Source organism: Python bivittatus, unplaced genomic scaffold (assembly GCF_059951505.1).
Source record: "Python bivittatus isolate LINGU-HERP-01145 unplaced genomic scaffold, Pbiv_v1 ctg000020_np1212, whole genome shotgun sequence".
Classification (NCBI taxonomy): Eukaryota; Metazoa; Chordata; class Lepidosauria; order Squamata; family Pythonidae; genus Python; species Python bivittatus.
The window spans coordinates 69,666,764-69,691,940 of NW_028277030.1; the positions used below are offsets into that span (position 1 = coordinate 69,666,764).

The 25,177-nt window shown below is 39.0% G+C and overlaps 1 protein-coding gene across 5 annotated transcripts in view; it reads right to left on the reverse strand.

Moving 5' to 3' along the window:
* Positions 1-7,589: 7,589 nt before the first annotated feature.
* The window catches only part of SLC18B1 (solute carrier family 18 member B1), a 30,103-nt gene continuing 12,515 nt past the window's right edge, over positions 7,590-25,177 (reverse strand). For all 5 annotated transcript variants that reach the window (XM_088140925.1, XM_088140915.1, XM_007425933.4 and 2 more), the window contains 9 exons: positions 23,659-23,815; positions 21,692-21,828; positions 19,436-19,537; positions 18,987-19,078; positions 16,749-16,844; positions 15,783-15,857; positions 12,992-13,085; positions 12,855-12,904; positions 7,590-10,654 (listed from right to left, as the gene is read on the reverse strand). In XM_088140925.1, coding sequence (XP_087997051.1) covers positions 10,597-10,654; positions 12,855-12,904; positions 12,992-13,085; positions 15,783-15,857; positions 16,749-16,844; positions 18,987-19,078; positions 19,436-19,537; positions 21,692-21,828; positions 23,659-23,815 — 861 coding nt within the window. In that variant the 3' untranslated portion in view covers positions 7,590-10,596. The remainder of the gene's footprint in view (positions 10,655-12,854; positions 12,905-12,991; positions 13,086-15,782; positions 15,858-16,748; positions 16,845-18,986; positions 19,079-19,435; positions 19,538-21,691; positions 21,829-23,658; positions 23,816-25,177) is intronic.

Here is a 25,177-nt window from a genome sequence, read left to right on the forward strand (position 1 = left end):
TTCTGGAATTTCATTATCAGATTCTCCCCACATGCTGACCTTTCTTTGATTTGAAGGTGGTTCAATCATTTCAATTTGCCAGCCTGGAAAGGGGGAAGTACAAATAGCTATATTATGTTATTGAGGAAATGTTACAAGCAGGCGTAATATATTTAAGGAACCTCAGTTCTTACATGTAGCCTCACCATATATCCTGATTTGACTGAGATTGCCCCAGTTTGGTGCTCAAGTTTGGGCATCCCAGCCACTTTACAACTTGCTCCCTCTTTTGCTGACATGTTCCTTTTTTGTGGTTTACTGTTCTATGTAAACTGGGCAACCGTGGCTTATTCAACAAATCACAATTAATAAGCTTGACTTAGCATCGCTCATTTATATGCAGGTAACCCACCAGTAGATTCCGGATAGTGTACAGGAGAGTAAAAAATAAATAAATAAAAAAATTAAAAAATGCAACAATTGTTTTCAAGAACAAAATACAAAAAGAATTATCTTATTGTTTTCAAGAAGAAAATACCAAAAAAACAAACAAACAAAACACCACACCCAACTTCTGAGTATGATGGGTGCCATAAAGCAATCAACTCTGCTTGAAAGCTTGGCAGAACAAAATTGTTTTCACTGCCTTATAGCAGTATTTCACAACCTCAACAACTTTAAGATGTGTAGACTTAAATTCCCTGGTGGGTTGGCATAGTTAGTTGGCAAGCTTGGTTTCTCTTAAGAAGAAGTCTTTTACTGATTTTGGTGGGGTGCCAATCTGGCTTCAGTGACAAAAATCCTAATTGGCTGGGTAAATCTAATTCATGAAGAGGCAAACTTTAGAGAAGACAAGTCTCTTTGTAGATCTTGCCAAGGTCTACCACAAAGAGACACCTGATGATACCACTTACAAAGTGCTGGTGGTTCCAGGATCCAGTGGCTTTCAGCACCTGATGACTTCCTGATCAAGCTTCCTTTCTGGTTAGCTTCAAGTGCTAGGCTTTCTCTGTCCCTGTAATGCATTTCATGTCAATAAAGCCTCTTTCGGTAAGGGTTACAAAACCTGCTTTGCATATCCTTAGTCAGATCAGATTCTCACACTCAGGAATGCTCACCCCCACACACAGAATGCTTCAAAGAAAGGTTTTTCTTTGCAGGCTCATACAGGTAGGCCTCGTTTAGTGACCACAGTTGGGACTGGAACTTGATCATTAAGCAAAGCAGTCACTAAGTGAAACCATGACTGTGCTTATGATCTTACTTCAGCTTTCCTTTGCTTGACAGACCTGCGAAGGTCATAAGTGTGAAGACTGATCACAAAGTTACTTTTTCAACACTGTTGTAACTGTGAACAGTCGCTAGATGAGTTAGTTGCTAATGTCCCTGCCGCAATTAAACTTTTCCAGGCGAAATCGCTTGCCCAGATGTTGTATGGGACACACCTTGGTCCCTCCTCCTCCTCCTTCTTACCCCTGGAGAGAGTCCAGTCCAAATTTTTAAGAGCAACCCTACAATTGCCTCGCTGTGTGTCAAATGCCTGCTTGCGCTTGGAGACTGGCCTTTTAAAGGTTGAATCAAGAATTTGTCTGTCATCTTTAAATCTATGGTTAAAACTTAACCTTTTTCCTCAAGGCCTTGCTCCATTAATTCTTCAAGATAAATTTGTTTCTTCATGGACCAAGGCTGTCGAGTGTAATCTTGCAAGGCTAGGCATCTCCCCGCCTTCGTTACTTCAGCTGGGCTTTGACAAGGCAAAACTGAACCTGAGACAAAGGGTGGAAGACATGGAGAGGCAAACCGATCTAGAAAAAGTTCTATCGTTTATGGCCCCAGAATCCACTAGATATACTGTAGCTGCCGCCAGATATCTCAGGCAGCTAGAGGTAGAGAACTACCGGAGGGCCTTTTCACTTGCCCGATGTCATGTACTCCCTTCAGCGGTGCTGGACAGTAAATATAAGGGAGTCCCATAGGCTAAAAGGTTGTGTCCATGTGGTTCTGGGGAAGTGGAAACCACTGAACATGTCCTCTTACGGTGTCCATTTTATAGAGAATTATGAACAAAATTTATTTCTCCAATGATCAGCAGATATCCTGGCCGACCGGACACTGAATATCTTCAAATTCTCCTCAAAGATGAGTGGAGTAATGTTACAGTGCAGGTGGCAAGATTTTGTGCAGCTGCTCTTAAGAGCCGACGTATTATTGTGAACAATTGATATAAGCATTCTGTGTTTGTATATTTATGTCCTCAAAAATTGATATTAACTCCTATTTTTAATGGTTTATAATGTGTAATTTTAGGATGATTGAAGCCATGGTGCATAAATTATTGTAAATGATTTTTTAATTATAACCGACAAGTACCTTGACTAGCTTACTTTTGGATATATAATCCCTTACTTGGATTGGACATATTTCATGTCTTCCCCTTTCTTTTAATATTGTACTGGTCTAATTGACTGTAATAAAGTTAATGAGTTAGTTGCTAAACAAGGACTACCTGTATGCTGCAGGTATCTCATCTTGAATATCCTGGCTTTCATTTCTCACTCCTCAAGTATTTCAGGGCAGGGAACAGCCCTAGCTTTAATTAAAGAAATGAGGAAAAGTCTACTGGCTTCTAAAATAGCAGATACTCATTTAAGTACAAAGAAGACTCTGAGCCAAAGTGTCATTTACCACAACTCATGGAAGCACAGCAATATAGACCGGCCACTATGAATACCTGTGTTGCTATTGGAAAATCAGAAAATATACAAATAAACAAAATTGTTCTTATTTCCTGCAATATTTATTACTTTTTATTGTAAATTAGTAGGCAATATTTTTAGGTGATAGTACTATATTAGCACAATGCTCTTTGAAAAACATTAACAAAATGTACTTCTAAAAAACTCTGACCTGCAGGTTGATTGACCTAAGATATTTTTTTAGGTTCCTGCCCAAAGATGCTAGTTGTGTGTCAGTGCCTGGTATCCAGCCTTAGATTGGGTAAGAGGGTGGGCATACAGCCCACTGGCTCTGATCCTGCTCCCCAGTGTGATAGAGAACAAGTCTACTGCCTCTTCTGTATGACAACCCTGAATACTGTTGTCATATTTTCCCTCAAGTCTTCTCCTCTGCAGCTGAACTTATCCAGTTAACTATTCTTCACAGGAATTGGTTTCCAGTCCCCTTGCTGTCTTAATAGTTCTTCTTTGGAGTAGCTCCAGTTTGTCAATGTAGTTCTTGGACTGCAGTGCCCAGAATTGGGCACAGTTTTCCAAGAGGGGGAAGGGATGAACAAGTCAGGGTAAAGTGGGGAAGTTATGTCACACAGTCTAGCCTTTATGCCCGTTAATATACCTCAAAATAGTATTTGCCTTTTTCAGCAGCTGCATACATGCTGTTGGCTCATGTTCAACTTGCCATCTACTAGGACATCCAGGTCCTTTTCATCTGAATAATTTTTTATTTTTATTGATTTATATTTCAAATTTGTCACCGCCCATCTCACTCTGCAGATACAATTATTAGAATTATAGGTAAAAGAATAAAACCCAAATAAGCTACAAAAATTACAAACAGAAAAATACAAAAGAAAAGAAGAAGTGTGGAAGAAAAAAAGAAAAAATAGAAAAGAAAAAAGAAGCAACTTCCCCCTTCATCCCAGCAAGTAAAAACAATCTTAGTAACTTATCACTGTCCCTAAATACAACATGATCTCACTTCACCCCCTATCTCATCTATTGAATAAAAAAAGAGAGTCCAAATACAGTGGTACCTCTAGTTACGAACGCCCCTCCTTACTAATTTTTCGAGATACGACCAGCTCCGGCCCCAAAAATTTACCTCGACTTGTGAACTCCGCCTCGACCTACGAACCGGATCCGCGGCCATTTGCCCTGCTGCCACGTGGTCGCGGCTTCCTGTGGGCGAGATCGCGGTAGCAAGGAGACATTCGGTGAGGCCTGTGGTGTGTTTTGTGGCGTTTTGGAAGGTTTTGGAAGGTGTTTGGTGTGCTTGTCAGCATGGCTCCAAAGAAAATGCAGAGCAGGCTTGGCAAGAATAAGGCTTTGAAGAAAAAAGTGACGATCGAACTGAAGAAGAACATTATAGAAAAGCACGATCATGGTATTCGTGTGACTGATCTGGCCTTGGAGTACAAGATGGCGAAGTCGACCATCTTGACTATTTTGAAGAATAAAGATGCCATCAGAGGAGCTGATGTGGCAAAAGGAGTAACCATCTTAATGAGGCAGAGGACACAAGTGCTGGAAGGGGTGGAAAAGCTGTTGTTAGTGTGGCTGAATGAGAAACAGCTGGCAGGTGATAGCGTGAGTGAAGCTATCATCTGTGAAAAAGCCAGGAAACTGCACAGTGATTTACTGCGGACAAACCCCTCTACCAGCGCAGAAAGTGAGGAATTTAAAGCCAGCAGAGGCTGGTTTGAGAAATTCCGCAAGAGAAGTGGCATCCACAGTGTGGCAAGACATGGTGAGGCTTCCAGTTCTGACAAGGCTGCTGCAGAAGCCTACAAGACAGAATTTGAGGAATTCATGAAGGTGGAAGGATACGTCGCTCAGCAAGTGTTCAACTGAGACGAGACAGGTCTCTTCTGGAAGAAGATGCCAAACAGAACCTACATCACGCAGGAGGAAAAGGCACTGCCAGGGCACAAGCCCATGAAGGACAGATTGACCCTTTTGCTGTGTGCGAACGCAAGCGGTGACCTGAAGATTAAGTCACTACTGGTGTACCATTCCCAGACCCCTCGTGCGTTCAGGGAACACAATGTGAACAAGGCCAGGCTGCCTGTCATGTGGAGGGCCAATGCGAGAGCATGGGTCACAAGGCAGTTGTTCATGGAATGGCTGCACGAGGTGTTCGCACCCAGTGTTAAAAAATACCTGTCTGACAACCAGCTGCCTGAAAGGTGCCTTCTTCTGATGGACAATGCCCCGGCACACCCTCCAGCCTTGGTGGATGATATGGACGCTGAATACGACTTCATAAAGGTCAAGTTCCTCCCCCCCAACACGACACCTCTTCTGCAGCCCATGGACCAGCAAATGATCTGCAACTTTAAGAAGCTCTACAAAAAGGCGCTCTTCACCAGGTGTTTCAATGTCACTGAGGAAACATCCTTGACTCTGAAAGAGTTTTGGAAGAAACATTTCAATGTCCTCCACTGCATCAGCCTCATTGACAAAGCCTGGCAAGATGTCACCTGCCGGACCTTAAACTCAGCCTGGAGGAAACTGTGGCCAGAATGTGTCGCTGAACGTGACTTTGAAGGATCTGATGCAGAGGTAGTGGAGGAGATTGTGTCCATGGGCAAAAACATGGGTCTGGTTGTCGATGATGCAGACATAGAGGAGCTTGTTGAGGACCATAAGGAGGAGCTGTCCACGGAAGAACTTGCTGAGCTCCAGAGTGAGCAACAGAAAGCGCTTGGCGAGGAGCATTCCACTGAGGAAGAGGAGGATGGGGAGGAAGTGAGCAGTGAAGTGATACAATCCATCATGGTGAAATGGAATGAGTGCCAGGATTTCCTTGAGAAGCACCACCCCAACAGAACTGTGACAATCAGAGAGTTGAACTTGATGAACGACAACGTGTTCTCTCATTTCCGGAGGGTTATGCAGCGCAGGAAAAAACAACTGACTTTAGACACGTTTTTCTCCAGAACTGAGCCTGCAGCTAAGAGGCAAAGAAGAGAGAAAACCCCTGAAGGAGATCTCCCCGATGTCCTTTTGGAGGGGGACTCTCCCTCCAAACAATAACTGCCTCCCCACCCCATTCTCCCTCTTCATACTGTGCTGTACTGTACTTTTTTCATGTTTTTGTGGTTTAAAAATAAAATGCATATGTTTCAGAACTGTTTAACCGTATGTATTTACATTGAACCTTATGGGAAAATTTACCTTGACTTGCGACCAACTCGACTTGCGACCAGAGTCACGGAACAGATTAAATTCGTAACTAGAGGTACCACTGTACTTTGTTGGTTGTTCTTCATCAGCAAAAGTCCAGTAAGGGCAACCAGATGTAACTATTTTTCTCCTTTAGCCCTGATCAAATAAACCAACCTTGTGTTCCTTCTCTGAATTTTTAAAAATACCTTTTAACACCTTCAAAAAAGTCTCAGAGCTAGTTTTCTGTTCATCAGTGTTTTAAGCCAAAAATCTTTCTGAACTTTAACCAATTTCTTTTGTATATCCAATAAGTAAAATTTATCCTTTTGTCATTTCTAAGAAAGTCCTTCAAAACTTTGACAGAACTCTTTTGTACATCCAGTAAAAAGATAATATCCAAGTTGGTTTCTTGATTCATTATTTGTACGTCTCCTTTTGGGAGTAAATCATCCATCGGTTCCATTTGTGTTCCCATATCTTCCTCCATATCTTTCTCATTGCTTAGTACATTTAAGTCCCCCTTCATAGTGATTTCAGAATCCTCCATTACAACTTGTTCTTGTTCTACAAATTCATTACAGCATGTTCTGTCATTTTTGTCAAGTTGTTTTTAATTATCTGTCAAAAATCTCAGCAGACATTCCCAAATTTGCATTATAGATTTCTGCTCCATTTTTTTTTATCCTTTAGCTCCCTCTAGCATCCATCCTTCAAAGGTCCCCTTATGATAAAAAGAACTCAAAACATTTGCCATTTTCCCTAGAGGAAAAATTCTTCTAATTAATTCAAAACTCTTTGTGGGCATTTAAAACTATAATTCCAAGTCCATCTGAGCCCTTAATCTGTTGTTAAACTTTCTAAAATCCATATTCAGAGCACCTTTTTGCTGTCTAATCCAAAAAATAATATTTTTCAGAAGTCAAATTTCAAAGTTCTTTCTCCAAGGAGAAAGAGACTCATCTAGCGAATAGAGTATAACTTGCTGTTCTGAAGGGTCCTAATCCCTTTTAGGCAGCAGAAAAAAAAAATCCAAAGTGATTAAGAAATGAGGCTCAGTTGAGTTTAATGTCCTTTAAAAAGGCTGCGTTGATGACTGTGAGCAAACATGGTTCTTCCCTCCACTCCCAGCTGCTCAACCCATAGGCAAACCATGAAACAAAATTCCTGTGGTTTACTCATGAGTAGCAGCTGTACGGAGTTGTGTGGGCTATTGCAAAGACCTCTCCTTAATCCAGCATTTCAGCAGCCAGGATCCCACATTCTGCACTGATCTCCATCACAACGCCATACCTCTGCAAAGGGGCATTCAACTTGCCATGGCTCTCAAGCAGAAGTCATCCAGATCCTTTTCACAACTTCTACCAATCCTCCCATCCTTTAATTTTTTTTTCTCCCCAGATGCAGGATTCTACATCTTTCTTAAACATCATTCTCTGGCCCGCTATTCAAGCCTGCCTAGATGTTTTGAAACTTTCTTTTTTAAGCTATAGCTACTGCTCCTAGTTTTATGTCATTTGCAAATTTGATAATCAGCCCCTCAGTCCTTTTATCCAGTTTGTTAGTAAAAATGTTGAATGGCCCAGGGCCCTGAAAAGAGCCCTGAAACATGGCCCTCAGTATCCTCCAACCTGATATACAGCCATTTATGAGACTTTATGGGTGTGATCAGATCACTTGGTCAATTAAGAGTCCATAAAACACTTGTATCATTAGACCACATTTCACCATTTTATTAATGAGAAGTTGATTGCAAATATATTTACAAATATAAAAATAACATACATTAATGTAAAGTTCAGTAGCAGCAATAACAACATTTTAGGAAGAGCAAAATGCTTAGTATTACCTAATCCATAGGTTAGCTGTTCTTACCTATATCAATAAATATAGAGTTGAATATCATGGTCTGTGAAGATAAATGCTGATAGCCACGAGGACAAATTTGGCCCAATATTGGAAAAGAAATACTTTTCTGACCATATCAGACTAGGAAACCCAGCTTGGGGAATACGCAGCAATGGCAAAATTAACAGTAGACATGCAGAATAGAAGTTTGACTAAATTTAAGAAAGAATGGCTTCCCTATATATTACATTTCACACAACAAGGCAAACTCACAGAATTAAAATATTTAATATTGTAATCAGAAGCAATTTTAATATGTATAGATAATTTGATGGAATCACTAGTTGGGTGCAATGGGAGGGAATCTAGAACTTAATACTGTTTTTACTGAGTGTTTTTGTATTTATTTTTTCTTTCATCTTTCATAAGATCATGTGCATTTATTTTAGGTAATGTCAACTAGTGGAGATATCAATATAAATATTGACATTTAGAGTTTTGCGGTGATTTACAGTTATTTATCGATATGTTGTAATGAATTTAGTTTTATATATTCAGTTAATTAATGAAATAATAATTTTTAAATTTTATGGCAATTGTAAATTCTGTTGATTTATACCAATATTTTATTTCCCATTCATTATGTCTTTTCTCATGTTTTTTTTCTTTTGTGTAGCCATTTATTTTATTCTTTAAATGTTTTAAAATTTATTTTTTAAAAAAATAAATACAGCATTGGTTGTCATTCTGTTTCTGCACAGAAAAACATGTGCTTCATCTGAGCAAGAATAACACATCACTGAGGTGATCAAAGAACATACAATTACTATCTTATATGGATTGATATACTTTCTCACACTCATACTTTGCCCTTTTTTTCAACAACTCTATAAAATAGGGAAATAAAATGCCATATATTTGGCTTTATAATGTATTAGGCATTCCATTATTTTTATTGGACAATGGCATCCCAATTGGGATTCAGAAAAAAGGTATATAAAAGTTTTAACCGCGTACTGTAGATATTAAAATTGGCATAAAAATGTGGCCTTTTTCACGGTGCTGATTTAGCACTGAAGCAGGTAATTCTTTCTCACCCTTTGTGAAAGGGTGAGGGGACATCTATCTTGTCAGCTACTATTCCAGCTAAGTTGGACGGGGTTGATTACAATAGTTTCTCTCCATTCTAAAACCAAACCAAAATGATTTCTGATTTCCTGATGTAGTTCAACATATGCACCCATGAGCAGTACAACTTAGCCTTACTGCTTAGGCATTCCATGGAACGAGATAGTTTCATTTCCTAGCAATTAAGTGCAATTGATGCAAACTTGGGTTGTTGTAAATCCTCAAGCATGTTTGGTTCCTGGGTAGATCTGAAAATTAATTTCTAAATTAAATCTAAGGAGGGTTTATCCATATCATAATATTGACTATGAAGGTTATGAAAGCAGGGCTGTGCAAAATATTTGTTCTGAGAGTTCCTTACTTAAACAAAACTACCAACTTCTGAGTTTGTTTGTTTTTTTGAGCTTAGAACAAAATAAAGCTCAGAAGACAACATGGTCACTTTGAGTATCATGCATATGCAGCGCTATGCAAGGCAGTGACTTCATTGAGGATTTTGCTGGGCTGCTGGAAAAAGCCCTGTTGCTATCTACAGGCTGCAGCTGAAGCTTTGCTGGTTCAGTATCTGTCTACCTCTAATAAATCCCCTTCTCCTACCGTTGTGCTGTTTTAATTGTTTTAGTAGTGTAAGAACTGATAGGTTACAGGGGGAGGGAATACCTCTCCCTCCCAGTCCCATTTTTCAAGGTAGCCCCCTTTAAAGTGAATAGCACATTTCTTTCCCCTCCCTGAACTGAAGCTTGCTTGCTTATTTGGGAGAAAACAATTTCCAGTTAAGTAGTGCGAGAAGACTACAAAGAGTACTGATAGGATGCTTGGTAGACCGCACCCACACAAACATTTCACTTTAAAACAAAGCTGACCTTTACTACTTCTCCTCTGAAACCTCCTCCAGTTTAGGAATAGTTGATTAGTCCATCCTGTTCTACACTGTAAAGTTCCCCCCAGTCTTCCAAACCATGACTGGGAAAGGGGCAACATGGTGGAGGACAGGGGTTTCAAGCACCTATTCCACTTGCCCCAACTAGCAGGCCCCTTTGCACGCGTCTTTAAGTGAGTAGATGGTGTTCTCCCTATATCACTGATGCACAGAAGTAGCAGGACTTTGCAAGCCAAAGGCTGTGATGTAAATATGCACTTCATGACAGCCATTTGCTCCACTCCAGGGAGTGTAAGCTGTAAATGTATGTTGAATTATTTGATTCTCTGAGCTTTGATATATATGCATTCTGTTTCTTCTGTCCCAGTGATGCTGAGTTTCAGAATGTGTTTAAAAAAGAAAAGGATACAAAAACATGCCCAGAATGCAGTTTCATATTAAAGTTCAATAAACTGACCAAACCAACATAGGATCATTTGAAATTAACGTTCTTATTAGTTTGCATTTTTGTGCATGCCCCTATATCAAAGTATAAAAGTCAATAATAGAACGTTTTGTGTGAAACACTTTTACTATCTAAACTTCTTTGACATTCTCTTCCACTGTAACTTTTCTCAGAAGATCACCACAGAAATGAAAAAAGGCTAAAATTGGAATGATAGATCTAATAATGGAATGGCATATTATTGTCTAATAAGAGAGCAGTACACCATAATTTCTTATAATCCAGGGATTTTGAAGGGGCATTGTGCAAGAACTACATTTCATGACATTTGCTTACTCTTCGTTTGCATATTATGCTCTTAAATTTGCAAATGAAGTTATATTTAAACTGGCAACAAGAAAAACTTCCCATTAAGTTTAATTCAATAAAAGAGTTCTCTCTTCCTTTGATCCAAGAAGATTTCCAGGATGGGACCTATGCAAAATGAAAAGAAAGAATGTTCTCAGCATATTGGACACTACAAAGACAGGCAATACGTGCACACTTTCCTACAACTCAAAAATAGCTACAATTTTTTTGTCTGATTCACATGGGAAGCCCAGAAAAGAGGGCTGCTGTAGAAAGGGTGGTTGTGTGGCAGCTTCAGAAGACTCTGGAAGAAGTGGATTATCTGGACCCCTTTTGGTCAGGGTTCAGGCCTGGGTATGGGACTGAGATAGCACTGATCACATTCTTGGATGACCTCTGGTGGGAGCAGGATGGGGGTGGTGTGTCCATCCTTGCTCTTCTTGACCTTTCAGCAGCTTTCAATACCATCAATCATGGTATCCTTCTGGACTGGCTCTGGGAGTTGGGGTGGGCAGCACAGTGTTGTGCTGGTTCTCCTCCATCCCCCGGGCTCAGTTCCAGTTGGTGTTGATAAGGGGGAAGAGATCCAGCTGGTAGCTCCGCCTTTGTGGGGTGTTGCAGAGCTCAGTACTCTCTCCCCTCGTTTAACATCTACTTGAAGCTGCTGGGTGAGGTCATCTGACAGTTTGGGGTGAGGCATCATCAGAATGCTGATGATACTCAGCTTTATATCTCCACCCTGGGCTACCTGAGTGATGCCATGGAGGTTCTCTCTCAGTGCCTGGAGGCTGTGGGGGCCTGGATGGGGCACAACAGGCTTCAGCTCAACCCAAGTAAGACTGAGTGGCTCTGGGTTTTTGACCTCCTGATCAGGGACCTTCCATGTTCGGTTCTGCATGGGGTGGCAATGCTCCAGACAGACCCAGTGGGAGGGTCCTCCTGGACTCGCAGCTCCTGCTTAAAGACCAGGTGGCAGCTGTGGTTAGGAGGGCCTTTGCGCAACTTTGGGTTGTGTGTCAGTTGTGCCTGTTCCTGGATTGGGAGACCCTCTTCACAGTCACTCATGCCCTTGTGACCTCCAAACTGGACTATTGCAATTTGCTTTATATGGGCTGCCCTTGAAGAGTATTCAGAAACTTCAACTGGTACAGAATGCAGTGGCATGGGCAGTTACTGGACCCGGTTACTCAGTGCATGTAACACCACTGCTCCGTGAGCTGAATTGGCTTCTGGCGTGCTTCTGGGTGCAATTCAAGGTGCTGGTTGTCACTTTTAAAGCCTTCATGGCTTGGGACCAGGTTACTTATGGGGCCGTCTCTTCCCAGTTGTGTCTACGTATCCTGTTAGAACTGGCAGGAGAGGCATCCTCTAAGTTCTGTTTGCTGCGGAGTGTTGGCTGGTGGGGCCCAGGAAAGCCTTTTCTGCCATGGCACCCATCATTTGGAACATCATCCCCCCTGAAATTAGATTGGCCCCATCCCTGTTAGCCTTTTGTAAGGCCTTGAAAACTTGGTTTTGTGCCCAAGCCTGGCGCCCTGGGCATGAAATAGAGCCTGTCTCCTGGCTCTGTGGATGATTGGTTGGATAATGCCTGGCTGCTATGTGTTTTATTTTTATTTTTTATTTTGTGTATTTTATTTACTTTACTGTAAGCTGCCTAGAGTCATATGAAAGTGAGATGGGCAGCTATACAAATTGAATGAATGAATGAAAATTGGTGCTCTATATTTGGCCACTTAAATCTCAAATTTGGATATAAGCCTTATCTGCAATGAAAGACTTAAGGAATATAATTAAAACAACCCACTATTTAATAATTAAGTAGCTACATCTGTGCTTGCAGGAGCCAGCAGTGGATATATTATAGCCATTTGCAACTATGCCATAGCGAATGGGGTAGGCCAGTGTTGTCCAAACTTGGCCACTTTAAGATGAGTGGACTTCAACTCCCAGAATTCCCCAGCCAGCATGAGTTGAAGTCCACTCATCTTAAAGTGGCCAAGTTTGCACAACACTGGGGTAGGCTAACACTCTCAGTGTGAATGTTTAGCAATGCAGTTATTTTCCAGTGATTAATTTGGTTTCATTTAATGGGTTATTTAAAAGCAAATATCGAAATTAAGAGACAAGTTGGCATGTTGTTCATAATGCTATTTGAATGGCATCTGCTGATATCTGTAAAAACACCCAGCCAATTAATCCAGTAATAACATAGAAGAGCTAACAGAAATTGGCATTAATTTTTTGCAGTCTAAATGAGAATCAGTAGCAAAGTATTCCCTTCCTTTCATCAGATTTTAAGAAAAAGAATAAAATTTCACTGTACCTCTTCCTTTGTATGGCTTCATAAATGTAAAAAATTGCAGATGCCAGTCCCTTGACAGAAAGCAATTATTAGTATATTTGTGATATTTCAGATTTAAATATAATAAAAGAATGAATAAATCATGTTAGTGTACATACACTTAACAATGAGAATCCTCCTTGTATGGCTGCAGACCATTCAAAACCCACTTTCTCATTTAAGAATCCGCCTAAAGTTGGACCTACAAAAGACCTGAACAAAAACACACCAAATTTATCATGGATCTAAGATAGATAGATAGATAGATATAAAAAAAAAATCAGGAAATAAATATGTAGCAGGGAATAAGAGGTTGGGGTAATCAACATCCAGGTAAACCTGCCAGGCTCCTTCTGGGAACTCCATGCTCAACCCCCTCTGCCTGAGTCATGGGGTGTCTGGGTATGGCTATTCCACAGGTGAAACAATTCCAGTTGGGCAGGTAGCTAATCTACTACCACCTATTCTGGAATGGGGAGATGCTACCCACTTCTGAACTCTAGATGTAGAAACTCCTCCTTCCCCAGATATAAGCTTTTAAATAAATGGCTCCAGTTTTGCCCTTTGAACCAAGGTTACCAGGCCCAAGTAGTTTCCGAATGCAGGGTGCTAAGGACAAACCCCACCCTGGAATGAAAAAGAATACATGATTTTATCTTAATAAAGACAACAAAGATTTGATAAAATACTTGAGATGTAACAGTTTGTGTGAGGCTGAGAGACACATACCAAAGGTAGTCATCATTAACCTGTAACCAGCCTGAGTAGACTAAGAGATAGACCAAAAATAGGAGTGCACATAAAGCTACCCAAACTGAGTAAGCCACACTGAAAAAAAAACAAATGATTCCTGACATGACTAACTGCGCATTCCCTGCCAAATTTAACTTGCTGGTTCCAAATCTCCTAAGACTTGGGTGATGGGCCTGAATTCCTAGGCTCAGTCACATGAAATCTGTTTCATAAGGCCCTTGCTTCTCCCCAAGACCATCAGCCAAGACTCCACAGAAACAGATTCCTGATTTTTTCCCCTTGACTTCCATCCTCTGCCTCTCACTTGAAAAGGATGGTTGTTATGTTTGTAGATTACTTAGGAATCCCCAAAGAGCCAGCTGGCCACTCACTCCACAGGTTCCTGGATCTACTACAAAATATGATATAAATATACAGGATGTACTAAAAGTCAGGCTCCACAGACTATTTATTATATACATTATATTAAATGTTAGAATTGGTTGCCATTTATTTCTAAACACTTCCTTACTCATTTAATGTATGACCTTTGAATATTTCTAAGTACAGTAACATTTTCTTTGAAGAAAAATCTATAAAACATACTGTGATTGACTTTTAGTACACCCTGTATATCAAGCTCAATATCAAAAAGAAGTGTATGTAGTTGGCATTAAGAGACACTTCCAGAAGCCAAACACTACCCCACCCCAAAGAATCAACTGTTAAGCCACATCTCATTTCTCTAGAGAAACATAATAAAAACTACTTTCTTCCACATCTATAAATAAAGATACAGAAACTACTTTAACTTCAGGGCTAGTAACTGTTTTACGTCTTCTGCAAGGGAAGATGTTTAAAATGCACAATTCCTCTGAAGTTTCACAGATGACAGGTTTGTATAGCCAGTACTCCTGACTTATCCCTGGCTACAGTGGATCATTTTGATTCATTATTCAGAAGCAAGCATGTTGGTGGAGTTGGTCCAACTGGTCCCAAGTTGACTTCTCCTACCAGTAGGTATGGCAAAAGCCACTATGAGTAAGGAGTAGCCAGCCCTTCCATATATGCATCCATCCTGATCTTTCTAGGCAGTCAGGAAATTTAAGCTCTGAGATGTGCTCATGACCGAGTGAGTCAAGCTCAGTGTCTGTTTCTACAAGCCAAAAAAAAAAAAATTGGCAGCTGCAAAAAGAAGTTTAGAAATAGAATGTATGACTTCCTATAAATCTAAAAAGCTCCTTTTATCTGTTCATATGATTTTATCCTTGTTTTTCTGCCCATTATGAATGAATATAGCATTCAACTATAGCAGCTAACATTAATAAGTTCTTATATCAGTTAGCTTTTCAATGTTATATTTATTTTTAAGAGGAAATGGCTAGTTTTACTTGTTGTATTAAGACTATAAATCTCAAATCAAAATCAGAAAACGTTCAGATATATTACTTTCCTTTCCATTACATACAAAATACTGGCTTGTGAAGGAAACATTGTAATATCTGTTCTTTAGCTGTGTTCATAACCAGCTTTCAGTGCAATAATAAGGCCTGCTTAATAACACAGAAAGATCCAAAGGAGAGCAAAATGACCATGATTGTGGTCCAGAGATCAAACACAATCATGCCCCTATCTTGACAAGCTATGATTATTCTGTATATGTGCTTTGGTGTCTTCATGGAGTTCAATCTTTTATACTTCTGGCAAGGTCCTACATGAGTTAGTCAACAATTACGGAGGATATAGATATTGGGAGAAATCATATATTGCCAAACTTTAAGGAGCAATGTTTCTGAGAAAGCCCTGTCCTCTCTCGCTATAACACTGATTGTTATAGCAAAGACTGCATATGATGTGGATGAGTAAGCATCACAGGCTAGTATTAAATAAAAATAGTGTCATCACTTGAAACAATAATAATTCTTCCTTCCTATGTCTGTGCCATTTTGTAAACCTCGGGTATCCTGTTTTAGAAGATAAAGGCTGTCTACACATTCTATTGCTCACGAAGCACCACTATAGCACCCTGATGGTGAAATGATGTAGCACTGTACCACAAGTGTCTCCCCTTGGGCAAGAGTTCCTTTTGTACTTGGATGATGCTCTCTGGTCTACATAATGGTCAGCAATTGTATTTGTTATCATGAATTATACAGGCGTTTGATGAGTGTTACATACCCAAGTGCCCATAATGCACCAAAGAGTCCAGACACCAGCCCTAACAAGCTTAATCCTTCTTCAAAACCATTCTCACTGCAGAAGGAAAGGCAGAAGCAGGGTTATTTCCAAAGACAATATTTTCATTCTCAACTACAAAATATTTTAGAAGGCAGTAATCTGAAAGATAATACTTATAGAATCCTAAAGCAGTGACATCTGCAACAGAACGGCTTTGTCTTTAAGTGTAGAAAAGAAAAATACCAAGGATTCTCTTTCTCCTCAGTTGAATAAATACAGCATTTAAAATCTTTTCAATGATTTGGTTACACACTGAACTCTGCCATGGTTTGCTTAATCGTGACTATTTCTGGGATTGGCCAAGGGCCACACTTAATGTTATTAATGGTCGAGGGCTGTATCAGATATGTGGGTTGGCAATTGGGGGGCATGGGGGTACTTTGTTTAAATGGATATGGCTTTGTTACATTCTTTTTTAATGTGTTTTCCAGTTCAAACAGCAGGAAATTGCCATTAGCTTTCAGCTATCATAAATGGGGAACACCAAGGCCAAAAAAAGAATTCAGGGGCCACATGTGGCCATGGATCGGGGGATGATTACTCCAGTTTATTGAATAAATGGAAGTTGACCAAGTATGTGCAACACATTAATCCATTAACCATGGCATGCAGACCTTTCCACATACAGATGCTGAGTGGCATGATGATGCCTTGTGTTGGGTTATGTTAAATGGAAGCCGTAGATGTATCATATGATAAGCAAGACTGGTCATTCTCCAGGGCAGGGTGAGAGAGAAGAAAAGGCTTTTCTAAACAGCGGCAGAGCCACCCCCCTAAATCATAATTTGGTTTAAACCAGAATAATCATTTTTGTATATTTAAAGCAATTCTAACATAGTACTGTAGTTAATTACTCTAGCCCTTGAGATCAAAGAATAACATAAACATCAAGAGAAGATAACTTACTATGCACAACTGAGCATTTCAGGAAATAATGGCATGCCAATCATCGCAAGAGCAAAGCCGATCAGGATCAACATCAGAATGAAAAGCCAAAGCTGGCTGCAAAATCATAAGCGTAGACACAGTGCTTCATTTCAGCTGTAATTCATAGTATGTATGTATGTACTCTACCTACCTACCTACCTACCTACCTACCTACCTACCTACCTATCATGGCTACCCAACTCACAGTGACCTTAGAGATTTAGAGTCTGCCACTTTTTTTTAATCTCTTAAGTGTCATTTTCACTGGCTGCAATAACAGTACATAGGCTCCATTCTGTTAATCGGCACTGTTATGTTAAACTTCTCCTGTTCCACGCTGGTGCTGGCTAGATTCTAAGCCAGTTTAAGAATATTCTGCCTGCACTCTGGGTTGCTTTAGTGAAGATTTCCCAGCTTTTCAATCAGGATTGCCAGCTACAGCAGCCCTCCACTGAATAATTCCCTGGCTGCTAGGCCCTCCCAACTTTCCATGCCAAGAAAGTAATTGACAATTGTATATATTCATAAAAATATATCTATCTAGAGTTAAGCTAAATCTATACAAACAGTGTTAAATTGTCAAAATATGCATGTATGCCGATACAACCACCAACTTTGAAATAAATAAATAAAAATCCTTTCTTGCATTTTCCCAGGTTTGGCTCAATAATGTCTGACACAGCTACTGTTACAAAAGTCTCTCAGTAGCACAGTTCTTATAACATGTGACTGACATGCAGAGATTCACTGGTTCATAACTCAGCAGACGCTTTTTTCTTTTAAATTACTATTTTTCTTTTCCTGAGCTACCCCCTTTACTATTGGGCTTTTTAAAACAAGTTTACTGGTACATTATTTCATTATTTTTCTGTCATTCAAGGGAGAAAAGTTTCACCCCAGTTTCCAAAATATCTGGAAGGGAAGGGAAGGGAAGGGAAGGGAAGGGAAGGGAAGGGAAGGGAAGGGAAGGGAAGGGAAGGGAAGGGAAGAGACCCCAACATTTCAATGGTGCACTGATAGACTTATTAAAAAGAAGACCCAAGAAAAAGTGAATAGCTCAAGGAAAGAAAAGTCGTGACAACACCAAAACCAGAAGTGATTCTGCCAGTTCGAACCAGTGACCCTCTGTAGGTCAAAGAAATGTTATAACCGGTATGCAACACTATACCAACAGTAACAGTAGCTGGAGCAGAGATTAGAGACTAGTGATCCAGGTGGGAGAGCATTCCAGCCACTATGCACCATGGCTAATTAAAGTGCAGGGTTTGCCAGCAAGAAAGCAAAACGCAACAAGCAAACCGGATAGCAACACTTGAGCTGGCACAAGCTGGAAAACACCCCTTTAAACACAGAGCAAAACAAAAAACAAAAACAAAAAAAAAACAGGCAGAGTATACACTCACACTGGGCTGAGGATGGATAGAAGATGACATTGCTCATTCCTGCCCTCCAGAAACAGTTGGCTTATATGATGGGGCAACCTGGTACTGTGGATGGGCCCTTAGACTAGCACCCCCATTTCTGGGCTAATCTTCATAATTTTTAACACATTCCAATGCTGTTGGGGCTCAAAGCTGCCTAATTTCTATGGGGATGTGTTGATTTCCCTGAAGGTGTCTAATAAGCTTTACTTCATAACCATTGTTTAATTTTGCCAATGAGTAACAAGAACCATGTTTCTCACTGCACAGGATCCAGGGTAGGGAGCAGGAAATGCGACTTTGAGTCCCATGAAACGACATACCATTTGGGGAAGGGCTGCAGTTTAGTGACCAGAACATGGGCCAATCGCTGAATCTCTAGTCACCTATTAGAAAACTGATACCTGTTGACGTAAATGAAAAGCATGCAATCTCCTAATTCCCTTCATATATTTGGTACCATTTTCCAGGAATACCACTCTGATCTTTCCAGATAAAAAGTTGAATGAAATGAGATGACAATGGAATTCTTGATCTGGGGATACAATGTCTCTGAGCATTCCCATTCACAGGTAAGGAAAAACAAAACCAGATAGCCTTTATTCTGTCCACAGGCTGAAGAAAACATTAAAAAGAATACCTAATGCAAGACAGCAGAATTCATTTATCAGGGTACAAATTTTTGATATTGGAAGGTAGTATATACACAGCCCTTCTCATTGATGACTTGAAGAATAGGAAAATTTCAGAACAGGAAAACTGTCAGTGGTGGAGAAGTCAGTGAAGTATATTTTACCTTTCAATATGCAAGATGGGAGCTGGTCCTAAGAAAAAATAGCATAATGCAGTCAGCAAACCTCCAAAGATTAACAGCCACTTCCTTAACCACTGTAAGAGATAGACAAAGAACTTGACTCTCACCAAAATATCATATTTGAGTAAACTGAATGCATTAATTCAACCAATAGGGAATAAAGTGAAATAACTGAGAAATCTCACATTATATGTCATTTCATATATTCCACGTCAGTTCAAACAGAACCTAGCATTCATATTCATATTGTTTTAGATAGCCTTTTAGTTTAATAGATTCCTTCAAGCTTTTTTCTACATTCATTCTCCAGGCTGACTGGTCTCAAGAGAAAGACCAGTACATTACATGTTCTAGGATGCAAATTTGGTTCACTTAAGGCACTATAGAACTTTACAAATTAAAATAAGGCTGGAGTAAGATTTTCTACTCACCGGTATTTTATCACTTAGAAAACCAAGAAGTGGTGAAGCTACAGAATAAGAGAGTGCTAATCCCAGGAAGACTAATCCTACGTAGCCTGCTGGCAATTTAAACTATAGAAAGAAAGCCAATATTCATGTTAAGGCATAAAAATAGCATATGATATTAACTGAACAGATTCTGTTCTAGTCTGTTGAATAACAGGCATTCTGAGGCCTTTCATAATATTTTACTGAGATTTTAAAGATACATATTTAAAAGTTAGAAATGAAAAGGAAAATTTGAAATACAAAATATAAAGAAAAGAAAAAGAAAAGGTGTGGTAAAGTAAAAGAAAAAAAGATATGAAAAACAGATAAATTCCAATCTATCTCTGGTCTTAGAAATAATAAGGCTATCATAAGTGCTAGTTTTTAATTCATTAAATAGGAATAATTCTTTGTCTAAACATATCCCATTACATTTATAATCTAATCTTCAAATCCCCATGTAAGCTTCACCCCACCTGCATTTTGCAAATAGTCCATCAATGGTTTCCTTTCTTTAAGGTAATAGTTATTTGAGTTTTCTTTTAATAAGCAAATCAGTTTGTCATTTTCTGCCATATCTATCAGAGGCATTCTGAGGCCTTTCAGATGTTCTGAATTAAGACTTCATCAGTTTATTTATTTAAAACATTTAACTCCCGGCTATCCTATACATATTTCTAGATGGATCACAACTTCCCTAAAACTACAGAATAATAAGTGTTACTGCAGTAGCAGTAACAAATAAGGTATTAAAACATCTGTTTAATTACCCACACAACCAAATTAAACATTAAAGGCCTTCCTAACAAAGAAGATCTTCATCAATCCAAACCCCTAATGAGGAAATAAGATGGTTGATGGAAATTCTGGAACCTAGGCACAGCTCCTGAAGGGACTTCTCTATAATCCTAACCAGTTGGATCCCTCATTATTACCTATGGAGTTCCCACCATTCAGCTTAAAGGGCTGAAGGATTTTGAAGTCCAAAACATCTGGAGGAAACCATACTGTCTATTCCAGCCCTAGGCCATTGTATCTGTTAGTCTGATGATACACAATACAGTCGATCATGTTCCCATTAATTTCAATGAAGGGGCAGATCCAAGAACACAGAGAAATCAGTACTTGAGGTTCAGGTAACAGTTCACAATTATTGGAGCAAAGCAAGATGCATTCATGATACATTTCTATGCAACACACACATACAATATCAAATCACGAAGTGACATTTGTACTTTAAAAACAAAACAAAACACCAGTAACCCTTAAAAAAAGAGGATGAATATCTAATAATGGCAGAGAAATAGGCTGAATTTTTAGTCTATTGAAAATGTTATGATTATATGTAATTATATAATTGCACTAATTGTGAGCTAAGAATTAAAAATAAACCAACAGTATTGTCCTTAATTATAATTAGCCTAAAATGGAGTGGCATTTGTAAATATGTTTCAAATGTATATGCATTTGGAATCACTAACATGTCTGTCTGACTTTAGCTCACAAGTACAAAAGGAGGATTTGTCACCCACCAACCAACCTAGTTGACTGAGCTTTATCTTTTCTCACATCTCTCCCTCTCCAACCCAGTTTTGGCTTGAAACAGGGGACATAATTTTTTCCAAACCAAGGGCTACATTCAGTCTTTAAGAGGTGAGCAGGGGAAAAAGAATGGGTGGTACCAGAATGAACTTATAAATTTTATTTCATTCTACAGGGATTTGCTCCTAACCACAATGATGCCAAAATAATGCAAACGTGTGCTGGGGTATCATAATGCAATTTCCACTGGTTTTGTATTTGCATCACATCTCATGCAAATACCTAAGGGGCGGAGTTGTACCCATGACATTGTGATACCCATTTTGTCCGTTGCCCCTTCTTATCCCCCCAGGGATACCTATGTTTCATTCCATTTACTTTACTGACTACATGGCTGAAGATTAATCACATCCATTGTATTTAATTTTAATAATTTTCTCCTTCCATTGTTTTAAAAGTTATAATTTCTGAGACATGAGCTCATTTGCTTTTTGGAGCACATATGGCCCTTTGACACCCTTAATTAAAGTTACAGTATAGGAAGAGGCACCTAGAGATTTGAATGGCAAATCCAGCAGCTAATATTTCTTAGACCCAGGATTTATAAATCTTTCATCAAATCTATTAAGCTTAAAGAGTTATTTTCGAATGGATAGGATGTATCTAAAAGATTTTTTTGTTCCTAGAAGTACCTACTTTTTCCAAGACAAATAATGACATTGTAGGATCTAGAAAGGCTAAGCCTGCACTTAGTCCAAATATAGCTAGACAAAGGATTAGAACTTTTGGTAGAACAATAAGCTTCAAGAACGAATCTTTTTTAGGGACTGAATCTGTAATTAGAAAAACACAGAATATAACATTAATTATTATAGTAACTAATCTGTAACAATTTTTTTACAGATTAAAATCTATTAGTCCTTGCCCTGAGCCTACAGTCCTGAATTCAGATAAAGAAAGGGGAAGATAGCCTTTCCCTGTTTATGCCTAACCAGTTGTTTCAGTTACGCAGGCTGATTCACAAATTGTATTCATCATGCATTTTCTTATAAACAAGAATTAACAGGAATCATTTAAAATATCAATTATTAGCAGGCTCCATATGTCAGGACAGAAACTAGCACCCTATATACTGTATATAATGAAGCAGTAGTAGCGTACAGGTAGTCCCTGGGTTAAGAACACCTGGTTTAAGAACGACCCATAGTTAAGAATGGAATCTATTGTAGCAAAATTTGAGTTAAATACACATGATTCAAGTTAAATATGCAATGGTTCAAGTTAATTATACAATGTATTATTCATTTAATTAATTAATTAATTAATATAACAATAATACTGTTCTGGCTTACATACAAATTCGACTTAAGGACAGACCTTGGGAACAAAACTCATTCTTAAACTGAGAACTACTTGTACAGCATATAGACGGATATAGAGAATGATAAGACAGCTGGAAGTATTATGCCCAAATAAATTTCTCGTCTCAATGTCAACTTCAGCCCAGCCCATTTCCAAGCATTTAAAATGCTATAAGAACCTGCAGAACATGCTTATCAGAGTGGCTGACACACTCCATTGGCAATAATGTTTCTATAATTATTTATTTATTTAGTACATTTATTTATTAAATTGTATTCATTAAATTTCATATAAATTTATATGAAATTAATTTTCAGCACTGTAGAAACACAGTCAGAGGTGTCTACCTTTAATGCATTTATTTCAAAGAAACAAAAAAAGCAATTTCTTCCTGCAGGACACACCCACCTGAAATACCCACAAGATTTTTTCATTGTGCTATCATCATCTCTCCTGTCTCTCACTGCTTTCTAAGCTTTCACTGAGGCATGTGAGGTCAGACTGCCATTTAAGACAAAAAGCATTACAGTAGAGTTCTGGTGTGTAGCACCTCTCTGCAATTTTTTAAAACAACCCCATCTTTTCCTGAAATCATGTAGCAGCATGCAATCATGGGAGAAGATGAAGCTGCTTTCAAGAGTTGCAAACAGGTGCTGTTTGTGCTCCCAAGTACCTGAAAAGGTATTTTCTGAAATTTTATCACAGCACTGCACAACTCTAAAATCCATGAAATTATGGAAAAGAGTTCTATGGATTACAGCCAGAGACTACTAGGGATAATAGTAACAAAAATAAACAATAGCCCACTCTCCAGGAAAGAAACTTCATTACAGGTAGTCCTTGACTATGACCACAATAGGGACTGGAAAATTCATTGTTAAGCAGTGTGATCATTAAGCAAGGCATCACATGATCACACCCAATTTTTTGTGGTGGTCATTAAGCGAATCACATAGTTGTTAAATGAATCATGTGGTTTCCCATTGATTTTGCTTGTCAGAAGCTCCCTGGGAAGGTCGCAAATGGCAATCATGTGACCCTAGGACGCTGCAACTATCATAAATACATGCTAGTTGCCAAGTGCCTGAACTTTGATCACATGACCGTGGGGACACTGCGATTGTCATAAGCGTGAGGACTAGTTGTAAGTCACTTTTTTCAGTGCCATCATAACTTTGAACAGTCACTAAATAAATTGTCATAAGTCGAGGACTACCTGTAGTTGAATTAAACAGCACAAACCTTTTTTTCCCCTTCTCTTCCCCAGTTTTAAAAAGGAAGGCAATAAAACCTCCACCTACCATAATTTGGTAAGATATACATGTTCAGAGGCACCATGAGCAGCGTTGTACTTCCAAGTGCAATGAAAGGGACTTCATAGCCAAAACTCTGGTACAAAAAGCCACCAATTGGGGGCCCCATCACTAATCCCAATCCAGTAAAAATTTCAAGAATGCCCTAAAAAGAAGGAAGAGGCAGAAATGCAGTGAGAAAGGATGGACTTCTTGCACCAGCAGAAAATCATGGTCTTGGTGAATAACTACCATTTATCAACAAGAGTACTGTAAGAATGATTTGTATGACTTGTCTAATCTAAGTATGTAACATGTGTACTGAACCCCACTACAATAATTGCTAGTGCATTTTAAAAGGCTGATCATTCTTATGACTGGTTAAAACTCTGCAAAATAATATGACACCCTGTTTCACTGAATTGCTGTGCCATTTTAAAGCAATGCTTCACTGGCCCTCTATGGTTTTTCTGGACAGATCACAGAAGACCTTTCCACTGAAGCAAAGTCAGCTGCCTTAAGCTTTGGTTAGAGATAAAGTGCCTCCATTTTCTGCATTGCAGAACCTTAATTAAGCCTGGGACAAGCCAGTTTGGTGTAGTGGTTAAGGCACCAGACAAGAAACCAGACTAGCCCCACCTTAGACACAAAGCCAGCTGGGTGCCCTCGGTCCAGTCACTCTCTCTAAGCCCCAAGAAGGAGGCAATGGCAAACTACTTCTGAAATCTTGCCAAGAAAACTGCAGGGACTAGTCCAGGCTGTTGCCAGGAGTCAATGCTGACTCAAAGGCACAAGAAAAAAAATTATTAAAAGGACTACACCCCAATCAACTTTTCTGGCCTCCTAGATTAGATTATTCTGAATTGTTAGCTATTCAGGTCAAACAAGCAGCTGGCAAAGGACAGGATCATTTCAGTGATGGCCTCCTATTTATGAAATATACGCATAGTGTAGGTTTGATCATTTTGATCATTTTTGAATAAGTTTTCATAAACAAGTCCCCATTTAATTAATAATATTGAACTGGATTTTTTTCTCTGCCTCTGCTTGTTGTTTTATATTATGTAACTAATCTTACCCTGAATTGCTCTGTGTTGTCATTTTAAGTTCTAAAATGCTTCTGCTTATTTAACATTTTTTAATGCTTAAAATGTGTTTGATGTTTCAAAACACTCTTTCTAGAATCCTTAAAACTTACTTTTCTGCTCTGAAATGTGAAATAAAATACTGTAGAAACAATCAGCAAGCAATGGACTCTTGTGCTATACAGAAAGAAGAGAAGGGAAAAGGGAGGGCTCCAAGTTTTTATGTAATACAGGATTGTATATATTTTTTATTATTATTACTATACATCACACTTTTTCTCCAGCTGCTTTTTTTATCTTCACAAGAGTAACCCTGTGGGATACAACAGAGTGAAAAAGAGTGCGCCTGGCCCAAAATTCCCTAGCAAATTTGTGGCTGAATGGGACTTGAACCTGAGTCTCCAAAATCCAAGTTCAGCATTTTAACCACTGTATCATGTTAA